This window comes from Chiloscyllium plagiosum, chromosome 6 (genome assembly GCF_004010195.1).
Source record: "Chiloscyllium plagiosum isolate BGI_BamShark_2017 chromosome 6, ASM401019v2, whole genome shotgun sequence".
Lineage (NCBI taxonomy): Eukaryota > Metazoa > Chordata > Chondrichthyes > Orectolobiformes > Hemiscylliidae > Chiloscyllium > Chiloscyllium plagiosum.
This window is the reverse complement of record NC_057715.1, coordinates 7162050-7182802: the sequence shown is the minus strand read 5'-3', so window position 1 is coordinate 7182802 and position 20753 is coordinate 7162050. Positions and strand designations below refer to the sequence as shown.

The following is a 20753-nucleotide window of genomic DNA, read 5'->3' as shown; positions in this document are numbered from 1 at the left end:
AGCTGTTCCACCTTGTCAGTGGGGGAGGAGGATTCATCAAGGCAGAAAATAAGAAGCATCAAAGTATATGCAAAGGAATGCGATTAACCACACAAACAGGCAAACACAAGTCAGCGATTCTAATTACTCAACAGCACATGCTGACTGAAAGGAGTACTGCATTGTCTATCACTGTCATCTGTCACTCATATAACATTGCAACAGAAACCATTAGAATGTGACTGTATTGATGGGATACTGAACATTGCAACAGCCTTGTAACTGTGAGTGCAAACTGATACAGACATCAAATTCAGTGTTTCTCTTTTCATTCCATATTTTACATTTTTCTAATTAGCAGGAGTTCTGCTAAGCTTAAGTACACCACAGCCTAGCTGTTCTTGAGACGGAGAGGCCGGGAGGGGCACTGCAAGGGGGTGTGTTAAGATGTAATCTCAGTTCTATGTGAATGCCGAAAATCCAGTTAATGGACCAGAGCGCACAATCTCAAACCTTACCCAGGCAATGATATTTCCATATTTTCTCTCAGTGTCAGTTGCTAGATAATGACACTGACCCCATATCAGGGAGCTAACTCACTGGATCGCCCACCTATCAGCTCACAACATGGGTAACTATCTCGCTTCATCAAGCACCGTGACACTCTTGAGCCTGTTACCCAACGTCGCTGACCAACCAGAGGCTAGCAGCTTCTGGGTCCTAAGAACCACCATTCTAAACAGCATCCCAGAGAGGCTCCAGTGGAAAGAAGGGTACGTTTGTCTTTCTTTTTCTTGCAAAGTTAAAAATTACACAACACCAGGTTATAGTCCAACAGGTTTAATTGGAAGCACACTAGCTTTCGGAGTGACGCTCCTTCATCAGGTGATTCTTGCAAGGTGCGAGGGGAAAGGGCAGGAGGGTGGATTTCAAAAGCCACCTTTTGCCTGCCATCCATGTCTCCAGAGGCCCCCAGGACTGAGGCAAATGGAGCCTCCCACCCCCATTCTCACATAACCACAACCAAACTTAGCAAACGCTCACAGGTCACTTGCTCTGTTTCCCCTTTCTCATCCCCAGGAGGCGGGTGACTACGGAAGTGGTGAATTGAGGCCATTAACAGACCATGTGTGAGCCTTAAATGCTGTACTGAGATAGTCATGCATAGGCATTCTTCATCCAGCACTGAACTGCTGACGTGGCAAGAGCTAGGGGACGTAATATATGAATAAAAGCTCACCCTTTTAAGATTGAGATGAGGAGAAACCTTTTCTCTCTTAGGGCCATTCATATAAGGAATTCTCTTCCCCAGAAGGTACTGAAGGCTATGTTAGGTAGATTTTGATAGACAAGTGAGTCAAAGATTATGGGATGTGAACAGGAAAGTAGAGTTGAGACCACAACTAGATCTTATTGAATGGTGGAGTCAACTCAGACAGCCACTTCTGCTCATACGTCCTTGGTTTCTTTTGAATTATTCTCATAGATGGCCAATAGTAAAGAGTGATTAAAAGTTAAGAATAGGATTTCATTTACAAATTATCTATTGAAATAATCTCTCTCTAAAGTAAAAAACCTGAAATTACAGTGTGAGAGGTGACAGAATAAGTGCTAATCTCTCCTTGTTGTTCAAATTGAATGCATTAATATGCTTAAAGCTAATGGGTAAATAATGAAGCAAGTTTATTTTGATGAATACATTAAGTCCTGTGAAGTTTTGTCTTGTGGCTAAAAGCAGGACCACATTTTTGTCCACTGAATATTTTTGTTGCTTTGGACACAAATGCACACATTACCATTTGTAAAAGAAAAACCAAATTAACCACGTAACAAAACCACAGAGACAATCGGCCTCTCCATATCCACAATTCCCAGTCAGGGTGAATCTCTTTGGGAAACTGGGATAGAAATGTAAGAGCAGCCTCAATGGGTTAATCAAAAAATAATTCTAAAGCATTAAGATCAGCCTGTTTCAGTCCAATGATTTCCACTTTTGAAAACCATCCAATCACAAACATAAGCAATGATATTAATGACCCAATGATTACCCTGTGCGCTCCAGTCAGGCAGAATGTACTGTTTTAAGTGGGAGGTCATCCCTTGGTTAGTCGATGTCTACATTCACTGAGTTAATTCCGAATGACAGTTTGGAATACAACATAACTAATGAGAAAACACACCGCTCTCCCACACAATGGCTGGTTTTAAAACCACGATGTACATGAAGCTATTTGCTTTGACTATAAACAGTCCTCCAGTAAAGTTAATAAAGTACCACAGTCAGCTTGTGCCCTACTCATGAACCTTATTGCTTTACAAGGCGAATCTTTTCTTGGTAGGAATCTAGAGCAATTTTCCACCTGTCTGCTTCAATAAAACATGTGTTTGTCGTACATTTTCAGATCAAAGACAACAATATAATGTTTGTACAACACTAACTGCCATTGATATTATGTAGCTGTTTTTACATTGTATTTAACGGGATTATGTTTGCATTTATCAGAATTTTGTATTGTCATCTTCAGTTGATGAATGAATCAACTCCCAATGCATCTCTGGGAACATTTCCTTAACTACTGAGAGTTCAGTTTTTTTTAAAATGACCAAAGGCTTTGGCACTGTGACCATTACAACACTGAGACAAACATTTCTGATCAAGGCGTATGCCTTGCAATTAAAGATGTGGGATTCATTTCATTAAATATGGAGTATTTCCTTGTGATACTAGAGATGGCTGTATTTGTTGCCTCTTTCACTACCAAGACTCTGAGCTCTACATTGTTCCACTAAACATAATGTCTATGTTTCAAAACTAACAATATCCACCAGGAAAATCATTCAACATTATAACAAACTGATCAAAAACTAGTAATATCCCAAAGTTGAGAAATGGCATGGAAGGAAACAAGGGCATTTCTCCATTTGTTTTCAACTGTTATCTTCAAGAAGAAATTAATGTGAAGTCTCCAATTTCTCAGTAATCTCCATCAGACAAGTCTCTATCGCTCTTTCACTGAGACTCCATGTTTTCTCTTTAGCAGTCTGAACAAAATGGGGCTGAATTTTAACTCACACGGAAAGAGACAAATGGCAAGGATTGGCAGTGGAAAGGTTTAGCCAGTTTTGGCACCTGGACCTGATTACAATGCCACTTACTGATAACCTGACCAGAGAGGCCATTGGGCCGGGAGATTTCAATCACCTGCTAATTAAAGTCCAGCGCAGCAGGCTACCATCAAGGAGCCAGGTGAATGATTAATGCACGGGAAAAGCTCTTAGGGAGTGGAATCCTGCTTGAGAGAAAGCGGGAAACTGAAAATATAGGGTGCCTAAAGTTTTCTTGTGGTCCCTAAGGTACACTCCTAACTTCAAGGAAGGTCAGAAAGAAAAATGAGAACATTACTGGCTCCAGCTTCCTCTGTATATGCTTACAATAGCACCCGGGAACTTGGATTGGGTTTCCTTGCTGGTTACAATTTAAAGTTTGAACGGGGAAGGAATGGTGTTGAAATGCCATCAGACAGCCCCTGCTTTAAGTTTGACATCTGATTTCGACAAATGGAGTGCAAAGTGAGTTAAAATTGACCCCAATTAACAACTGTTCCACAGAAAAACAAGCCAGCAACTTACAAATCCAAGTGATTGGTGAGGGCACACCTGGAATACAGTGTGCGAGCTTTGGTCTCCTTATCTGAGGAAGGATGTTCTTGCAACAGCTGCAAAGGGTTACCAAATTCATTCCTGAGATGTCAGCACTGACGTAGATGGAGGGACTGAGTCAGCTAAGAGTTGTACTAACTGGAATTTAGAAGAATGAAGAGGGATCTCACAAAAATCTATAAGATTCAAATAGAACTAGGCAGGTTAGATGCAGGAAGAATGTTCAAGATGATGGGAGTTTTCAGAACCAGAGGTCCTAGTTTAAGGACATGGGGAAAACATTTTAGAACAAGGGATGTGGGGAACTTCCTTCACCCAAAGAGTGGTGAGCCTGTGGAATTAATTGCTGCAGAAAGTGGTTGAAGCCAAATATTATGTGTTTTCAATAAGGAGGTAGACATAGCTCTTGTAGCCAAATGGATCAAGGGATATGGGGAGAGGGTGGGATTAAGGTATTGAGCTCGATGGTCAGTCATGATCCTGCTGAACGACTCCAGGGGTTGAATGGCCTACTCCTGCTCCTATCTTCTATGTTTAAAGGTATCAGACACAGGTATCTGTAGATTTTTATTTGTTTTACTTATTTTGTCATTTGATAATAATACTCCTTCCTGCCTCTAAGTCAGAGGCTGGAATTGAAGTTCCACTCCAAAGACTTGAGGAGCTGATCTACACAGGCACTCCAAAGCAATACTGACGGCAGTGCTGCAGTGTCACTGAATTGACACTCTGCTCTCTCAAGTGGGAGTCAAATATTCCATGTGCTGCTTGAAGGAAGGCATGGAGTTCTTCCGTAACCAATACTTTATCCTTCAACAAACATAACCAAAACAAATCGATTATTGCAATCTAATTGACTGCCTTGTAACTTACAAGCGACTCCATTTCATTGACTGTGAAGCACGTTAGGATGTACTGTGGTTGTCACATATATGCAAGTCATACTTTCTATATTTTTAAACACCGAATGGCCTGTTTCTGTGCTGTATTGTTCTTTGTTCTTAAAGACTTGTTTTTCAGATAGACTAGCAGACCTTAATACATACACTTCAGAGGAATTATTTTACACTTCAAATAATAACCATATTGTTTACATTATCAGTTTTAGAGAACTTTGTACTAGTCTAGCAGTTTCTACTTAAAGCTTTCTATCCATGCATAATAACATTTCCTGTTTCTAGTTTCCATTTGGAAAATAACTGTATTTCCACGCTTCACGTAAAGACCATTCCCTATTACTATGTTGCCTTGAACTATGGCACTTAAAGTTCTTAAGTAAGATGGAAACATAAAGCTTTATAAACAACCTATGCATTCAGTACTTCTTGCTTCAAGCAAAGGGCCAGGACGTTAAAAAGAAAGAGCTGTTTTACACTGTCTGCTTCTGCCAGGGTCCATCACTAAATAAAAGGTCACTAGTCTCCAAATTTCAGAATTGGGTTTAGCTCTAGGGTTTGGCTTTGTGTGGCAACTGGTTTCCATTAATTAAGTCAGATGCCGTCAGACATCACATTTACAGACAAACGTTTCAAAATATTGCATGTTCTGAACGCTGTCATTGTCATCCAACTGCAAATTGAACTAATGAGGTCCATTGCAGACCTGTAGCATTTGCATGCTCCCTCATTTCTTGTCTGAGTCAGAATTGTGTCCTACTAGACCAATGGAAGGATCGTAAATTAATGAAGGTGCTATAACGGGAGACTGAGAAAGGCTGGGAGAAACACTAAAGGCCAATTTCACAACCTTGGTAATTTGTGAACCGAAGACAAGCCAGAACTCTGCTTGTTAAATCCAGATTGTTATAAGGTTGCTTCATATATAAATTTAGGACTGATTAGAAAAACAGACAGCTCGCCAGCATGGGAATTTATACAATGTATGACATACAACTCCTGTAGAAGTGTAAGAAACATTGCTTATAGACTATTAATAGACATGCAGTACAAGCAAAATGCAGTGAGTACACTCATCTCCAACTATTCATTGGTCTGTTCTAATTAAAGCTGCACAGTCACACACTTTATATGCAATCACGATTACTACTGCTCATTAAAAGTACAAAAGAATTTAAATTTTACATATTGGAATAAAGAATTTTGACATGTAAATTTTAAAGATTGTTGTAACAATATTTTTCTTTCAGTCTGCCTGAAAGTAGAATGCTCCCACATTAAAGCACTACAGGGCCAACCATATTGTGTGCTCAAATGTCTGGAATTAAGCTTGCATTCCAAGATAAGGATATTATCACAAGTCACAGGCAGAGTTTGTTAGTTGGGAACTAGCAGCCTGTGATTGGGGAAGAGTAGTCAACCATGGCTAAATAATGAAAATATGCCATGAACAGCTATACTGGAGAAACATTCCTCCTTATCTCTGGATGCACCTCTAAATCTAACATCTCATCACAAAGCTTTCCATTCCTCCAACTTTAACCTCTTCCACTTCTCTCCTTGTTTCACCCCACCATGGGAAGTCACAACTTCAGACATTTTAGTTGCAAAAGCAATCTCCTCTCTTTCCATTTGTCTTTCTCTCTCTGCAAGACCATCCTTAAATTCTATCTCATTAACCAAGCTTTTGCTCGCCTCTCCTAATATCTCCTCCTTTGGCTTGGTGTCCATTTTTGTCTCATTGCTCTGACATGAAGAATGTTTTTCAATGCTAAAGATGCTAGACAAGTGCAAGTTATTGTTGCTGTATAATTTTATTAATAAATGCCACAGAATTGCTGGGCAGAGTTTTCCGCTGGGTAAAGGAACCAACAAGATGGTAAGGTAAATAACTCATTTTCAGTGGTAGACAATGTAGAGGTTGACTCTCTTCTCTGATTTCTAATATTCTTAGCATTCAGGATCTAACTGGCATCCCCGATTGATCATCTGATAGGACCTCACTTAGGATTTGTGGAATGCCTGGAATTTCCAATATTAAAAAATGTATTGCTTTTGCACTAATTTGCAAATTGCAGGATTATTTCAGCTTATGGTTAAACTTACTCAGAATGCAATCATATAGTTAACCTTGTTACCCTTGATGATTTCAAGTCTTAAAGGATGAAAATTAAATATTTTTAAAAAATGACAGAGATTAATCCAAAAAAAATTGGCATTAGGTCTTATTTCATCATGTATTGCTGTGTATATTCCATATTTTATTATAGGCAGCTGTTTTTGGTTACAGATTTCTCATATTAGAATGTTACTTCCCTTTGTACTCAGTCCCTGTTCACATTTTCTTAAATAGCCAAGACCTAAGGCAATAATTAGATGTTTCCTTTAGTATTATTGACTGAATTGCAAGCAGAAAATTCTGTTCACATTTTAATGAGGATTGAATTCAGCATGCAGCATTTTCCAGGCGAGACTTTCGTTTACACCTAAGTGATTAACGTGTGGAATAAGCTGTCATCCATCTTGGATATCTGTGCCAGTTTCATTCCCTTAGCACATTTAACTATAAGGAAATGACCTTTTCTTTTATTTTCCAAGTTTATATAGAGGAAGCAAGCTGTTAGCTCAGTGTAGATTGCAAAAGGAAAATACCAGCTGATTCTACAAATAAGCTGAGTGTACATAATGATTTACAGTGATACTGCAAGACATGAAACTGACAGAAGCAGAAAGGTTCAAATGAACGAGGATGGAAACAAAACAGAAAACTACATTAGCCTAAACCTCAGACTTCTTCTGCTGAATTAGCATCTCAGAGAAAAGCAGACACCCATTTCCAAAGGTCTGGTCAATATTTGTTTGTTCACCAAAACTGCTAAAAATCAGATTTGTTGGTCATTCACTTAACTTGAATTTGTGAAACCTTGCGACATACAGATTGGCTACATTTGCTATGTTGTCAAGAGTGTGGTGTTGGAAAAGCATAGCAGGTCAGGCAGCATCCTAGGAGCAGGAGAATCGACGTTTCGGGCAAAAACCCTTCATCAGGAATTCTACAGCATCTGCAGTTTTCACTTTCTCCTACGTTTGCTATGTTTACTAGCTCTAACGGATATCCTTTGGTGATGAAATTTGCTACATGGAAGGAAGTTCTTTTTTTTTTGGAATTTTTGAAGTGTTTGTAATTAATTCAAAACTGGCAAGGCAAGATACAAAATTGTTGATACTTACAAATAATATAATAGTCCTCATATTTTTTGAATTCCAGTCCCCAGAGGTTAGGGCTAAATTCCTGAAACTTGATGGTAAACTTGACATCTTGATCTGGCTTGTTGCAATTGAGTAATGGTGTGGGGCTGGGCACAGCATTGCAGCTGTCAGCTTGGTCTTTTGACACCAGATACAGTTTAAAGTACTCATACTGTCCAGTAATCCTGGAGTCCACCTTGGGACAAATAATATCCAATTTGTCGCCTATCTGTGGGTACATCACCAGACCTTTACTGGGTAGAAACCTGGAAGTTAAAACACATGAAAAAAAACATGTAAATAAATGTGCATTTGCCAAAAAGAAACAAACATATTGTTTTACAAACTTTTCATTTCCTTTCAGGTTTTACAGGAAGGTGGAACTTTATTAGTAAGTGGCTGCAATAATAAAGTAGATGGGGATAGGATGCCAAATGAAAGCAAATGAAAATATTTTCCATTGATCTCTTTTATTACAGTGTTCCTTTTGGATCAACCATCATCCCTGAACTTGCTCATTCCAAATAATTAACTGTGAAAAAGTCTTACAAATGTCTATTTGTGCATTTTCAGCTCATTTGTCACTTTATTAGCCACATTATAAACAGAAGGATATTGCAATTTGTTGAACAATTCATAATCAAATTTGACAGGTGAATGTTCCTTTCCTTCTCATGTTCACCATACAGATTTACAGACTCCCATTACAGAAAAGTAAGGAGATGAAAGCATATCCTAAAGCCACATAAGACAAGAATTAAGGTACATAGAATAGATCTCCACAGTGTGGAATCTGGCAATTCAGTCCATCAAGTCCGCACCTACTCTCTGAACAGCATCCCACTCAGACCTACCCTATCCCTGTAACCCTACACTTCCAATGCTAACCCTCCTAACCTGCACATCTCTGGACACTATGGGCAATTTAGCTTGGCCAATCCACCTAACCTTTGGACTGTGGGAGGAAACCACAGAGGAAACGCACACAGACACAGGGAGAATGTGCAAATTCCACACAGACAGTTCCCAAGGGTGGAATCAAACCCAGGTCCCTGGTGCTGTGAGGCAGCATTGCTAACCACTGAACCACCATGCCACCCTGCACATTTTTGGTTGAATATCTTAGGTTAGAATAGAACTTGGGAGCCCATTTCACATAGTTTAATGTCATCAAAAAGCTACTACCTCAAAATTGTATACATGGTAATATAATGCATGTTGCTGCAAAACTTGTTTTATTCATCAAATTATTTCCAGGCATACAGCTTGACTGATCTTACTCAAGGTGCTAAGAACCTTCAATTACTACATTTCTATCTGTATACTAGCTCTAGTTATTATGTTTAGCTATGCACATTCCAGTTAGTGCTTGAGAGCAGCTCCATAAGCTTGTTGCTGCTGCTAGAATATCCTCAAGGGCCAGAGATAAAGTGCCTTTGTCGCAGAAAGCTGATTGGGTTTTATAGCACATTTGACCAAAGCTGTACACAGCTAAAACTACAGAATTTGTCAGGGATTACAACACAAAGGAACATTTTAACCATTATCCAGCACTTCATAATCGATCTATCCTGTAAGTTTAATTGCATATTAAAGATCTTGATAGGTAACTCAAGCAGTTCATCTCCTCCAGATTAATTGTGTCTGCTTTACAAAATGGAAAATAGATGAATGAACAGCATTGAGATTCACCCCACAATGCAAGGTGGGTTAACTGCTTATTGTTTTTACTATTTGGCCAACAATTGGAGATAACTGTGTAAAGTACAAAATTGCAGTTTTCAGATGACACAATTACTTCTGTACATGGGTCAGGCCACCAAATGACAGCATATTGCTGTCCATCGACTGAACTGAAGACTGTCCCCATCTCTAATTTCTTCTCACCCTGCAATCTTTAGGGGTCTTTGCATTCCTTCAATTCTGGCACATCTCCAATTTTATCAATCCACCATCATTGTGTCTTCTGCTTGCTAGGCTGAAAGTCCCAGAATTGTTTTCACTAAATTTCTCTGTCTCTTTATGTGTCTGTTATTTGAAGGACCTCCTTGAAATCTATCTTTTAGACCAACCTTTGATAGTACTTCTATATGTGCCTGGGTATGTGTCACATTTAGTGTGATAACACAACTCTGAAGCACATTGGGGCTTTTAATCTTCAAAATGCTCAATAAATGCAGGTTGTTGTTCTATTGCGTAGCACATAACTGAATGGAAGTTGGAATGCTGTTACTGCCTGCCTAAAGTCTGACCATTTCTCAAATTACAAATTCGAGATAGAATGCTTGATGAATATTGTCAAAATGTACAACGTCCCACCTTGAGTTTCTTGCACAGTTGTCAGTAGTCAAAATGCCACTGGCAACTCTAATGTTGGAAACTTTGAGAAGGTCAAGTCATGCTTTCGTCCTTGCAAAATTCATGTATAGTTTGCACGTTGGATCTAATTTTAACTCTGAATTTTGAAAAAAATTCCAGAAACTGGAAATTAGAAATTGGTGGGAAACCAGAGTTGGTCTGGCACCAAATTGGGTCCAACTGTTTCTGTATTTAATTATTGTAAATGCTTATGAATTCTATGCTGATTTTGAATTAATCGCCAAAAAATTGCAATGACGTTTACTTCACAGATATACATCAGATTAAGTAGTCTTGTTCTATTTTTGGTTTATGCTGCTGGGTAAGTCCACAATAACCATGCATAGCATGGGAAACTCACAAACTGCAATGGCTTTATTCAATAAATTATCCCAACAATTCCATTGCCATTATATTTTCATGACTTTTGACCCCACTTTGGAACTAAAGTGAAATCAACTTAAGGAAATTATGATCAAGCATATGACCAATATCATTACCATAACTACAATTTAAACAACTAAAATTATGATCAGTTCTGCAGGATAAAATGTTGCTTAAAATCAATATATTTAAAGTAATTTGATTTACATGATTATGAAGTATCCACAAATTGATAAAGGCTTAAACTATCCCAGTGCACTGAGAACCATTCTGAATTACAGTAATTTCATATTACATGGGAGGTACTTAATGCCAAATAATAGTAGGATTCCTTATATCATTCACGTTATGCTTTACAATTCGTAATTAGTATTATGGCCTGATACAATGTTCACTGGGGTTTTTAATCTCCTCTGTTCCAAGTCAGTAAAATAAATTATCACAATTATGTGGTGAGAGACTGATCAATCTGTTAAATTTCAAAATCTGAGTATTTTGCATACAAAATTGTCTACCACACTTTGACCAGTATAGAGATGAGGAAAACAATGCCACAAGCATCGATATCAATGTTAATTCTTGGAAAAGAAGGATATCAGTGGCTTCATGGATTAGATTACTCTCAGCCATTGTATACATTAGTTTACAGTTATATCACTTTGTAAAATTAAATCAAGCTGCCTGCTCACTTGCCCAATGGACCATCATGTGTTGATTAGCTCTCTTACAATCCAATTGTTTCAATTATGTTTACTGGAAATTGTTCATTCTAATAATCACATCGAAAATAAAAAATCATTACTGATTGCATCACGAGAGTTTAGCAGGGCCTTGCGACTATCGCTGTACCAAAGAAGATCGAAACTTCTATTACCCAATCAAGAGGTTAATGCCAGAACTAACCCAGTAAATGGATTACTGTTGGCAACAAACTAATTACAATCAGAAAACCTGATTTTGATTTCTTTATTCACTTCCTTTGCTAAAAATACTACTCATAGAAACACACAAGCAAAAAGGATTCTGGAAAATGATTGTAAAAGAAGGCAGAACAATTGTGTAACCATGAAGAGGTCTAGTTTATAATGACCTAATGCTTCATTGGGAACAGTAATCTAATCAGGGTTTGGAAGTGATGGCCCATACGTTTACTCAGCTTAATAGGTTATTTCAATTTGTTGACGAGATCACAACTAGTTAGACATTCCACGATGGTCACTATTCTCTAAAGCATTATTTTGCACGGGCTCTTGTTTCAATGCCTTTTAAAAATAAAATCCTTGCTTCAAACGCGAATTCCATGCTGAGTAATTCAGTAGTTTACCTCAGATTGTCATTGGGTCAATGATACCTTGGATTTAAATCCAGCCTGGACTGATTAGGATTATAGTCTTCCTCTTCTACTGAGAACAAATATCAGTCATAATTTATCATAATACACTCAATTCTTGTGGTGGGAATGTTTACCAATATAAATGTTACTCATAATGAAAATTGACGAAGAGTCAAAATCTTATGTTTTACCTAAAACGCCAGCAGTGTTGGCCATGTCACCCAATTTTTATCAAAACAACAATGCCTTCCAAAGGAAGATTAAAACTAAAAAACAACTTGAGATGAAGAATGAGAATAATGCGGGATTCTCTGCGACCAACCCTTTGTAGAAAGCGTTCATGGGATAGGTTTTGATGTTGTGCAGCAGTGACCTCTCCAATGGAAACACAAATTTTGGCGAGATGTAAACTGAACCATTGATTAGTTATTATCCATTTTGCAGCACAGCACATAGTTAACATATTTGAAGGTGAGTGGGAATGGAATTAGTGGGTTGGCATTGGACAAGATGGTTTTTGTACAGAAAGTTCAATTGAGCTAAATGGCATGGGCCTGGTTCAGTCCTGGAATGTTCGATGAAATCATTGTAAATGGAAATGAATTTCTGGATAGATTTTATTTGATCCTAAATGGAATTAGATTTCATCTGACTTCAGCGGACTCTTCTGAAATCTACTAAATTGAATTGCAATTGTATAAGGGTTTGGAGCTTAGCCAGTAAACAGATCACTTTCTATGTTCATGATCTGTGCCTCAGCTCCAGCTGCTACACTTGAATTTGTTGCCAGACTACTGTTTTCTGTAGGTTTGACAAGTAACAATGCTATTTTAGTGATTTTTGAATGCAAGTCTATATACTGAATTTGTAGCAATATCAGATAGCAATAATATATGACCAGGTCTCAATTTAAATAAAATAGTCAGGATAGTTCTTTTAACTACCACTGTCTTTAGCATGTTAGACTATGTTACAACATTACTGAAGTTAGTGGCTTAGTGATATCATTTAGACTACAGGAAATAAGGAAACTACATTTTTTTTGTAGCAGAAATAGACACAAATTGTAAAGATCGTGTGTGAACCCAGCTCTGTTTGTCCTTCTGACTGCAATGATTGATCATGGATTATTGATCACTGAATTTGATTGTTTCTCTAGATGCTTAACAATGGCGTTTATGTGACTCTGCTTGTATATAATCCGTGACCTGTCAGCATGTGATTTTAATTTAACAATTACAATTGGTAACATAGATCATCGTCTTTTATGATCTCGGAGTCGGGAATGAAACGGGGCTCCATTCAAGAAGCAGTTTCTATTTTTAGAGTTGCAAGTAGCAGTCTAAGCAAGGATCATGGATCACTCCTCCTTCGGGGCTGCGTTCTGACAACAAAAAATTGTGATCATCTTTTTCTTCTAGTTACCCTTCAAATTTTCAGTAATTGTAATTTATACTCTCACTTCATTTCCTCAAGCATTAAACATTTCACCCCAAATATAGCAATTTACCCCTTTATTTGATCATAACGATATTATTTACAGGGGTACAATCTTTAGTAACTTTAAGGAGTGATGTTTAACGTTTTTTTTAAAGAACAATTATGAAGAAAGAATGACATTTTATCGTATAATTGGCTGTTAAAACTGTTGATGGTCAATCCTGCAATGATTTCTTTGCAAAAAATTAATGCAGATCCACAATTAAAAGAACATGCTGCAGTCTCAAATATGGAGCACATGAAAAGATGCCAGAAAATTGTGCAATAACCTTCCTGAAGCCTTTAGTTATTCTGTTTTACATTCAAGGGGTCAGGTGCCCTCTCTTCAATTTAGCCAATAAATACTTCAGCGCTGATTCTCGGAGATAGTGTGCATGGTTCTTATTAGAGAGATGAACACACGGTAGCAGAAAATTAGCTGTTGCTATAAGCTGTTCAATTTTTTTTGTAAATCATGTAGGTTTGTAAGCAGTAAATCTGTAATCGACAGATATCAAGTATGGAAGCAAATGATGTTTAACAGGAATAAAGCAACAAAGATAATTGCCCAGTTTTTTTGCAAGCTTGCATCAAAAAAATTAGCATAATAGTCACTTATAGTGCAAAGGATTACAGAAATTCAAAGATTCTACATTGGCTTTTATTAATGTAGTTTATCCCCGCAAAACAGAATTCATGCAAACTTTCTGCACTCAAGCTAGCTCTTTGCACAGGAATAGATGTAACCCCAAATAATTTAGACTCGCAGGGTCTAAAGTCAATGCTATAGTCAATTACAGTTTCGTTTTTAAATTCTTCAACTAAGGCTCTATTATATATTTAAATATATAAAAATTGCATCATAAAATTTAAATTAGGAACTGAACAACTATGACAAATGTTATTTTCTTTCTGAAAAATAGTGAAATGCACAAATAGTCTTACATAGTATTGCTTCTAGCAATGCTATGTAGTCTCACATAAACTCCCTAGGGCTAGGCACTGCATGGGTGACTACATGTATAGCCCACTCAGCTTTCTTCAAAGGTGTCAATGAAGATTGCAGTGGCATGTAGCAGCCCATGGTCTGTGTAATGATACTGCACCACTGAGAATGAACGTTTCCCGCACGGTGTCTAAGGTAAGTAAATAATGGTCTGATGGCTTTAAATTTTGACTTTTATAGATAATGAGGGACTTGATGTAAGATTATTGAATTAGTTTGGTACTTTGCTCAAGCCTTAACTGTTCATATCAATTTATGCCTTATTTAGTTTGAGTTTTACAACCTGGTGTATGGCAGGCTAAAAAAACTGGCAGGTAGTTTTGGCATTGGAAATGAATGGCATGGTTAGTGTAGAAACCAACATCTTTCTTGGCAAATTCAAGGAAGTCCTCTTTGTAATAACTTCAATGTCTCATCACAAGCTGCACACAAATCCTGGAAGGATTACGGCATTCTCAACTATACTGTTGACAAACCATAGACCATTAATCCTGAATCTTTAGCTTGGCAAACATAAGGTTTTGTTGTTTATACTGACTTATTGATATATTTTAAAATCTATTTGCAACTATTAACTGCACAAATTTAAAAATCCAAGTCATGTCGATATTAAATTTCCAACCTACGTTGAGTGATTAAATGGAGCTTGTAACTATGTGAGGAAATTACTAAACTGACAACAGCAAACCGTTGCAGGAGTGGCTGGATCTGGTTATAAAAAGCATGGAACTATTTTTTTCCAAGCTTAGATAATATATCATGCATTCCACCTACACTCATTGTATATCTAAATTGCAAAATTATTTTATGTAATATATGTATGGCTGTGAGTTCTTGACAATAATATTTTTGTTTTGAAAGACATATATCAAGTTGAGAATAAAATGAGATGGACCAACAAAGAACTGTTTTCATTGCCTCCATTATGAATAAAAATGTGTCAAAACTAATGTGGAGAGAGCAGGCAAAGAAATATTCTACACTTCAGTATTTGTGCACTTACACAGCCATATTCTTAGGTATTCATTTTACCAAAAGTCAATCGAGAGGATCAGGGAAACACTTTGAGAGAAAGTAACTGGATTGCTCTACCTCATGAAAAATGATTCCAAGAAGTATGCTTGGTGCTTTAATCAAAGATGACAGTTTGAAGGAAAAGATTTATTGTCCTTGTACAAAAAAAAAAGACATGTTATTGGCAAATAGCCGAGTTTTGGTTCCTCTTTATTGTAGTTTTAAAGAACTTTGGTTTGGCAAAGATGAAATAATAGAGCAATTTAAACTGCTGAGACATCTACCCAATGCCTTTGAGTCATGTTCCAGAAAATTAATGGATTGCTGTGGATTTGCGATAAGAACATACGGCTTCTGAGGTGAGGCTGGACATTCTAAATGGAGGCTCTGATCCAGGCAGAGAGACCAACTGCTGCTCATACAGAAAGGCAACAGATGCTAGGCCCTTACAAAATGTAAATAGATAGCTACACATGACTAGAAGTGAAAGCTGCCTTCTGACAAACTGCGTAGAGTGGCAAACTCCGCATGGACTTCAATGAGTTTTCCTTAAACAAAAGTGCCTAAACGTTAGGCATCAAGGAAAGACCAAGGAAAGCCAGGTGGATCTTAATGAAAGTAATACACCGGCATGGAACCAGTCTCCTACTCTGATGGAGAAATGGGCCTGGACATGATTCCAGTATTCTCAGCTCCTACAAGCTACAGTTTGGCTCAGGTCCCATGTCCGAGTCTGTACAGTGGTAGCTATTGAAATAGCTCCGTGTTTACCTTAAGTTACAATACAATTACTCCATACATTGACTGTCAACAGTTAGGAAGCAAATTAATTTCTAGTGGCAAGAAAAAAAGACCTAAAAATCCAAAAGAATGTACTTATATAAATCTTTTACAAAATAAAATTACAACAATGATTCTTCTGCAAAACAAAAGTCAGTTTATGTGGCTTGAGAAGTTGAACTATTAAACGCTTTTGGATAAACATTTATTACTACGCCCAAAATACTACAAAATACTTTCTTAAATTGCTCAACAAAACCAAATGGTTTATTTTCATGTATTTATCGCTTTAATGAAGACATCTACTATTTAGACTTTACACCATAACTTGAAGACACTAAATCTGCGGTGGTTGTTAAATCTGCTCATGACAACAAGACAGAATCATTGAATTCCTACAGTGTGGAAGCAGTCCATTCGACCCATTAAGTCGACAACACCCCTCCAATGCCATCCCACACCCCTCCTCTATCCCCTTTCCCCTGCATTTCCCATAGCGAACCCAACTAGCTTGCATGCCCCAACACTACGGGCAATTTAGCATGGCCCGAATCTGCACATTTTTGGTGTGTGGGAGGAAACTGGAGCACCCAGAAGCTGCCCACACAGACACGGGGAGAATGTGCAAACTCCACACAGACATTCACCTAAAGGTGGAATCGAAAGCAGGTCCTTGGCGCTGTGAGGCACTGTGCCATAGGAAGAAGAGCAATTTACTAAGAGGACCTAATACGTTTACTAAATAATACAAATCGGTAAAGTGAGTGAGCAAAAATTTGACAGATGGAGTATAATGTGGGAAAATGTGAACTTGTCCAGAAAAATAGCATATTATTGAAGTGGAGAGAAATTGCAGAACTCTGCATCCCAATCGGATTGGAATGTCACGATGCATGAATTACAAACAGGTTGATATATAAGTACAACAAATGATTAAGATGACAAATGGAATGTTTTTCTGCAGTTGGATTGAGCCTTAGTGAGACCATGTCTAAAATATTGTGCACATTTAGAAATTAATTTAGAAATTATATCATTGCATTAGAAACTGGATAAATAAGTTCATTTGACTCATTTTAGAATAAGGGTATGATCTTCTAAGGAAAAGGTGGAGAGGTTGATCTTTTATCCATTGGAGCTTAGAAGGATGAGAGTTTTCTTATTTATTCATTTTGGGTTGTGGGCGTCACTGGCTAAGCCAGCATTTATTGCCTGCCCATCGTTCTCTCGGGAAGGTGGTGGAGAGCTGCCTCCTTGAAACATACAACGTCTTGACAAACACTGACCAGATGGATGCTAAAAATATGTTTCTCCTTATGGGAGGCTAGAACTAGTGGATACAGTCTGAAAATAAGAAGTCTCCCATTAATGATGGAAATCAGAGAAGTTCCTTCTCTCAGTGGATCATTAGTCTGTGGAATTGTCTTCCTCAGACAGAACTGGAGGCAGGAGAAAGTGAGAACCGCAGATGCTGGAGATCAGAGCTTAAAAATGTGTTGCTGGAAAAACGCAGCAGGTCAGACAGCATCAAAGGAACAGGGGAATCGACGTTTCTGGCATAAGCCCTTCTTCAGAACTGGAGGCAGGGCAATACAATATTTTTAAAACTAGTTACACATCATGGAAAAAGGCCCTTCAGCCCCTCATGTCTGTATCAGTCATCAAGAACCTATCTATTCTAGTCCCTTTTCCCAGCACTTAGCCTAAACCTTGCTATGGCATTTGAAGTGATTGTGCAAATACTCATTAAATAATGTGATGGTTCCTTTTTCAATCACCCTTTCAGAAAGTGTGCTCCATATACCGACTACCGTTTGGATGAAAAACCTTGTTTAAATCCCCCTCCAAACCTCCATCCCGTTGATTTAAATCTATGACCCCTAGCTATTGATCCTTGTACAAAGGGAAAGGGTTCCTTCCTATCTACTATATTTATGGCCCTCACAATTTTGTACACCTCAATCAGGTCCCTTCTTGACCTTCTTGAAGGAAAACAACTCCTTCCCATCCACATGCTTTTCACAGCTGAAATGCGCCAGGCCAGGCAATCTCTTGGTAAATCGCCTTTGCATATTGTCCTGTGAAATCTCACCCTTCCTACAGTGTGTTGACCAGGAATGCACACAGTCCTCCAGCTCTGGTTAACTAACATCTTCTGCAGCTCCATCATAAACTCTCTGCTCTTATATTCAGTGCTACAACTAATAAACGCAAGTATCTCGTTTGCCTTCTTAACCACCTTACTCACTAACCCAGATGTCTTCAAACGGTCTGTGGATATGTACATCAAGGTACCTCTGATCCTCTGTGATTTCTTGAGGGCTACCATTCCTTGTGGACTCTCTTGCCTTGTCATTTCTCCCAAAATGTATCACCCCACACTTTTTAGCATTAACTTCCATTCACCATTTGGGTGAGATGAATTCTTAACTGAGAAAGAGGTCAAAGGGTATGGAGGTTGACAGGAAAGTAGAGTTGAGGCCACAATCAAATCAACCATGATCTTATCAAATGGCAGAGCAGGCTTGGGAGCCTTCTCCTGCTCCAATTCTATTAGCATGTATGTGCTGGCACCTTCAACACAATGCTCGAAAGAGTCATTCCTCTTGTAAATATGAATGAATTAGACATAAGCTATGTTACAAGGTCTGAAGACTTTTAACATTGCTCTTGGTACAAATAATATTGCCACACTTTTAAGTGATAATTAAAGTCACAATTTTATATCTGCGCACAATGTATAGATTTGAAAAAATCCATGGACGAAAACCATGCTAAATTGTTGTTGCAACTTAACTCCAGATTCTGGATAGTTAAAAGGTCAGGTTTGTATAGCAGTTTGTTATTGATAACATGTAGATGCTGTCAGAAACACAGACCACTTCATATCAGAGCTATGACGAAGAGTCCTCTCGAAATGTTAGCTTGCTCTCTCTCCATGGATGCTACCTGACCCAATGTATCCCACTTACTTTTCCCCAGCCTCGCCCCACACCCCTATTTATCTCTCAGCCCCTTTCCCCCTCCACATTCTTGATGAAGAGCTAATGCCCGAAATGTCGACTCTCCTGCTCCTTGGATTCTGCCTGACCTCCTGTGCTTTTTCCAGCGCCACACTTTTCAATTCTGACTCTCCAGCATCTGTAGTCCTCACTTTCTCTTCCACTATAATTCCGAGCACTTTTTTGTTTTCAGTACAGATTCCAGCATCTGCAGTAATTTGTTCCTGTAATACCTACTGAGGTATGTTGATCAAAACTAAATCAAAACCACTATTTGGATTAGAAAGGGCTATCACTGATGACATTCACCCAAGTGTCATTCTCTCTCCATGTTGTCTTGGAAATATTGTGGAGTGATTGTGTTGCATGATATATCTGATCAGGATAATCAAACCAAAAATCAAATTATTGTGTTGGTTATCATTGTAACCTTGGCTAAGAGATTACAGGAATGTTAGGTTAATGCGAGGACTGCAGATGCTGGATTATCAGAGTCGAGAGTGTGGTGCTGGAAAAGGACAGCAGATCAGGCAGCATCCAAGGAGCAGGAGAATCAATGTTTTAGTGTCTGCTGAAAACATGCACGTATAAGAATTTCAAGGAGCAGCAACTGACTTTGATATTTAACATGGCTTGTTCTGTATTACAAAGCAAGTAACTTGTGAGCTGCCTCTGACCAAACAAACACACAATCAATAACGTTAATGCAAAGTGTTTGGATGTGATTTGCTCAAACACAAAGGATAGGTGTTACAATGTTTTCATGCACCTTACTTGGAAAAGCAGTCTTTGATATGCATGAGCGTAGATTAAAGAGGAATTCAGCCAGAGGTTCCAAAGTAGATGGTGAGTGAGTGCAGGAAGAATTTATCCAAACAGCCAAGAAATGTATTCCTACAGAATTTTCTAATTTAACTCTCGTGGTTTTAGATGTCTTTAGCTCTGTTTAATTGCGAAAGTTAAATAGATACATTCTACATGTTATTCAGACAAAGTTAATTGCTTTCTTCCTCTTGCACTTGTAAATGTGGGTGGAGTGGAGAATGGTTGGGGCTTGGGATATGCAAAGTCATGTTGTAACTTTTCAACTGCAATGTTTCTCTGAGAGGCTTCAATGGAAGTGAAGACTGGATAACTACAACCTTCCATCCATTGCAAATTATCATACTAATTTCTGCTCCTCACTATCATGGCTACTCTTTGCCTGCAAAGCTGTAGATCAAAATGAGCAGAAATATACTACTTACTATCTGCATCTAATGATCAGTCATTTTTTTAATGAGCCACTGAGTCTAAATAAATAGGAGCTCCTTGAAAGTGGAGTCGCAGGTAGATAGGATAGTGAAGAAGGTGTTTGGTATGCTTTCCTTTATTGGTCAGAGTATTGAGTACAGGAGTTGGGACGTCATGTTGCGGCTGTACAGGACATTGGTTAGGCCACTGTTGGAATATTGTGTGCAGTTCTGGTCTCCTTCCTATCGAAAAGATGTTGTGAAACTTGAAAGGGTTCAGAAAAGATTTACAAGGATGTTGCCAGGGTTGGAGGATTTGAGCTATAAGGAGAGGCCGAACAGGCTGGGGCTGTTTCCCTTGGAGCGCAGAAGCTGAAGGGT

General features: G+C 38.3%; 1 protein-coding gene across 2 annotated transcripts in view; it reads right to left on the bottom strand.

Annotated features, from left to right (window-relative positions):
* LOC122550445 (ephrin-B2-like) overlaps positions 1 to 20753 on the bottom strand; it is a 56385-nt gene that overhangs the window by 20429 nt on the left and 15203 nt on the right. For both annotated transcript variants that reach the window (XM_043691183.1, XM_043691182.1), the window contains exon 2: positions 7767 to 8050. In XM_043691183.1, the coding sequence (XP_043547118.1) occupies positions 7767 to 8050 (284 nt within the window). The remainder of the gene's footprint in view (positions 1 to 7766; positions 8051 to 20753) is intronic.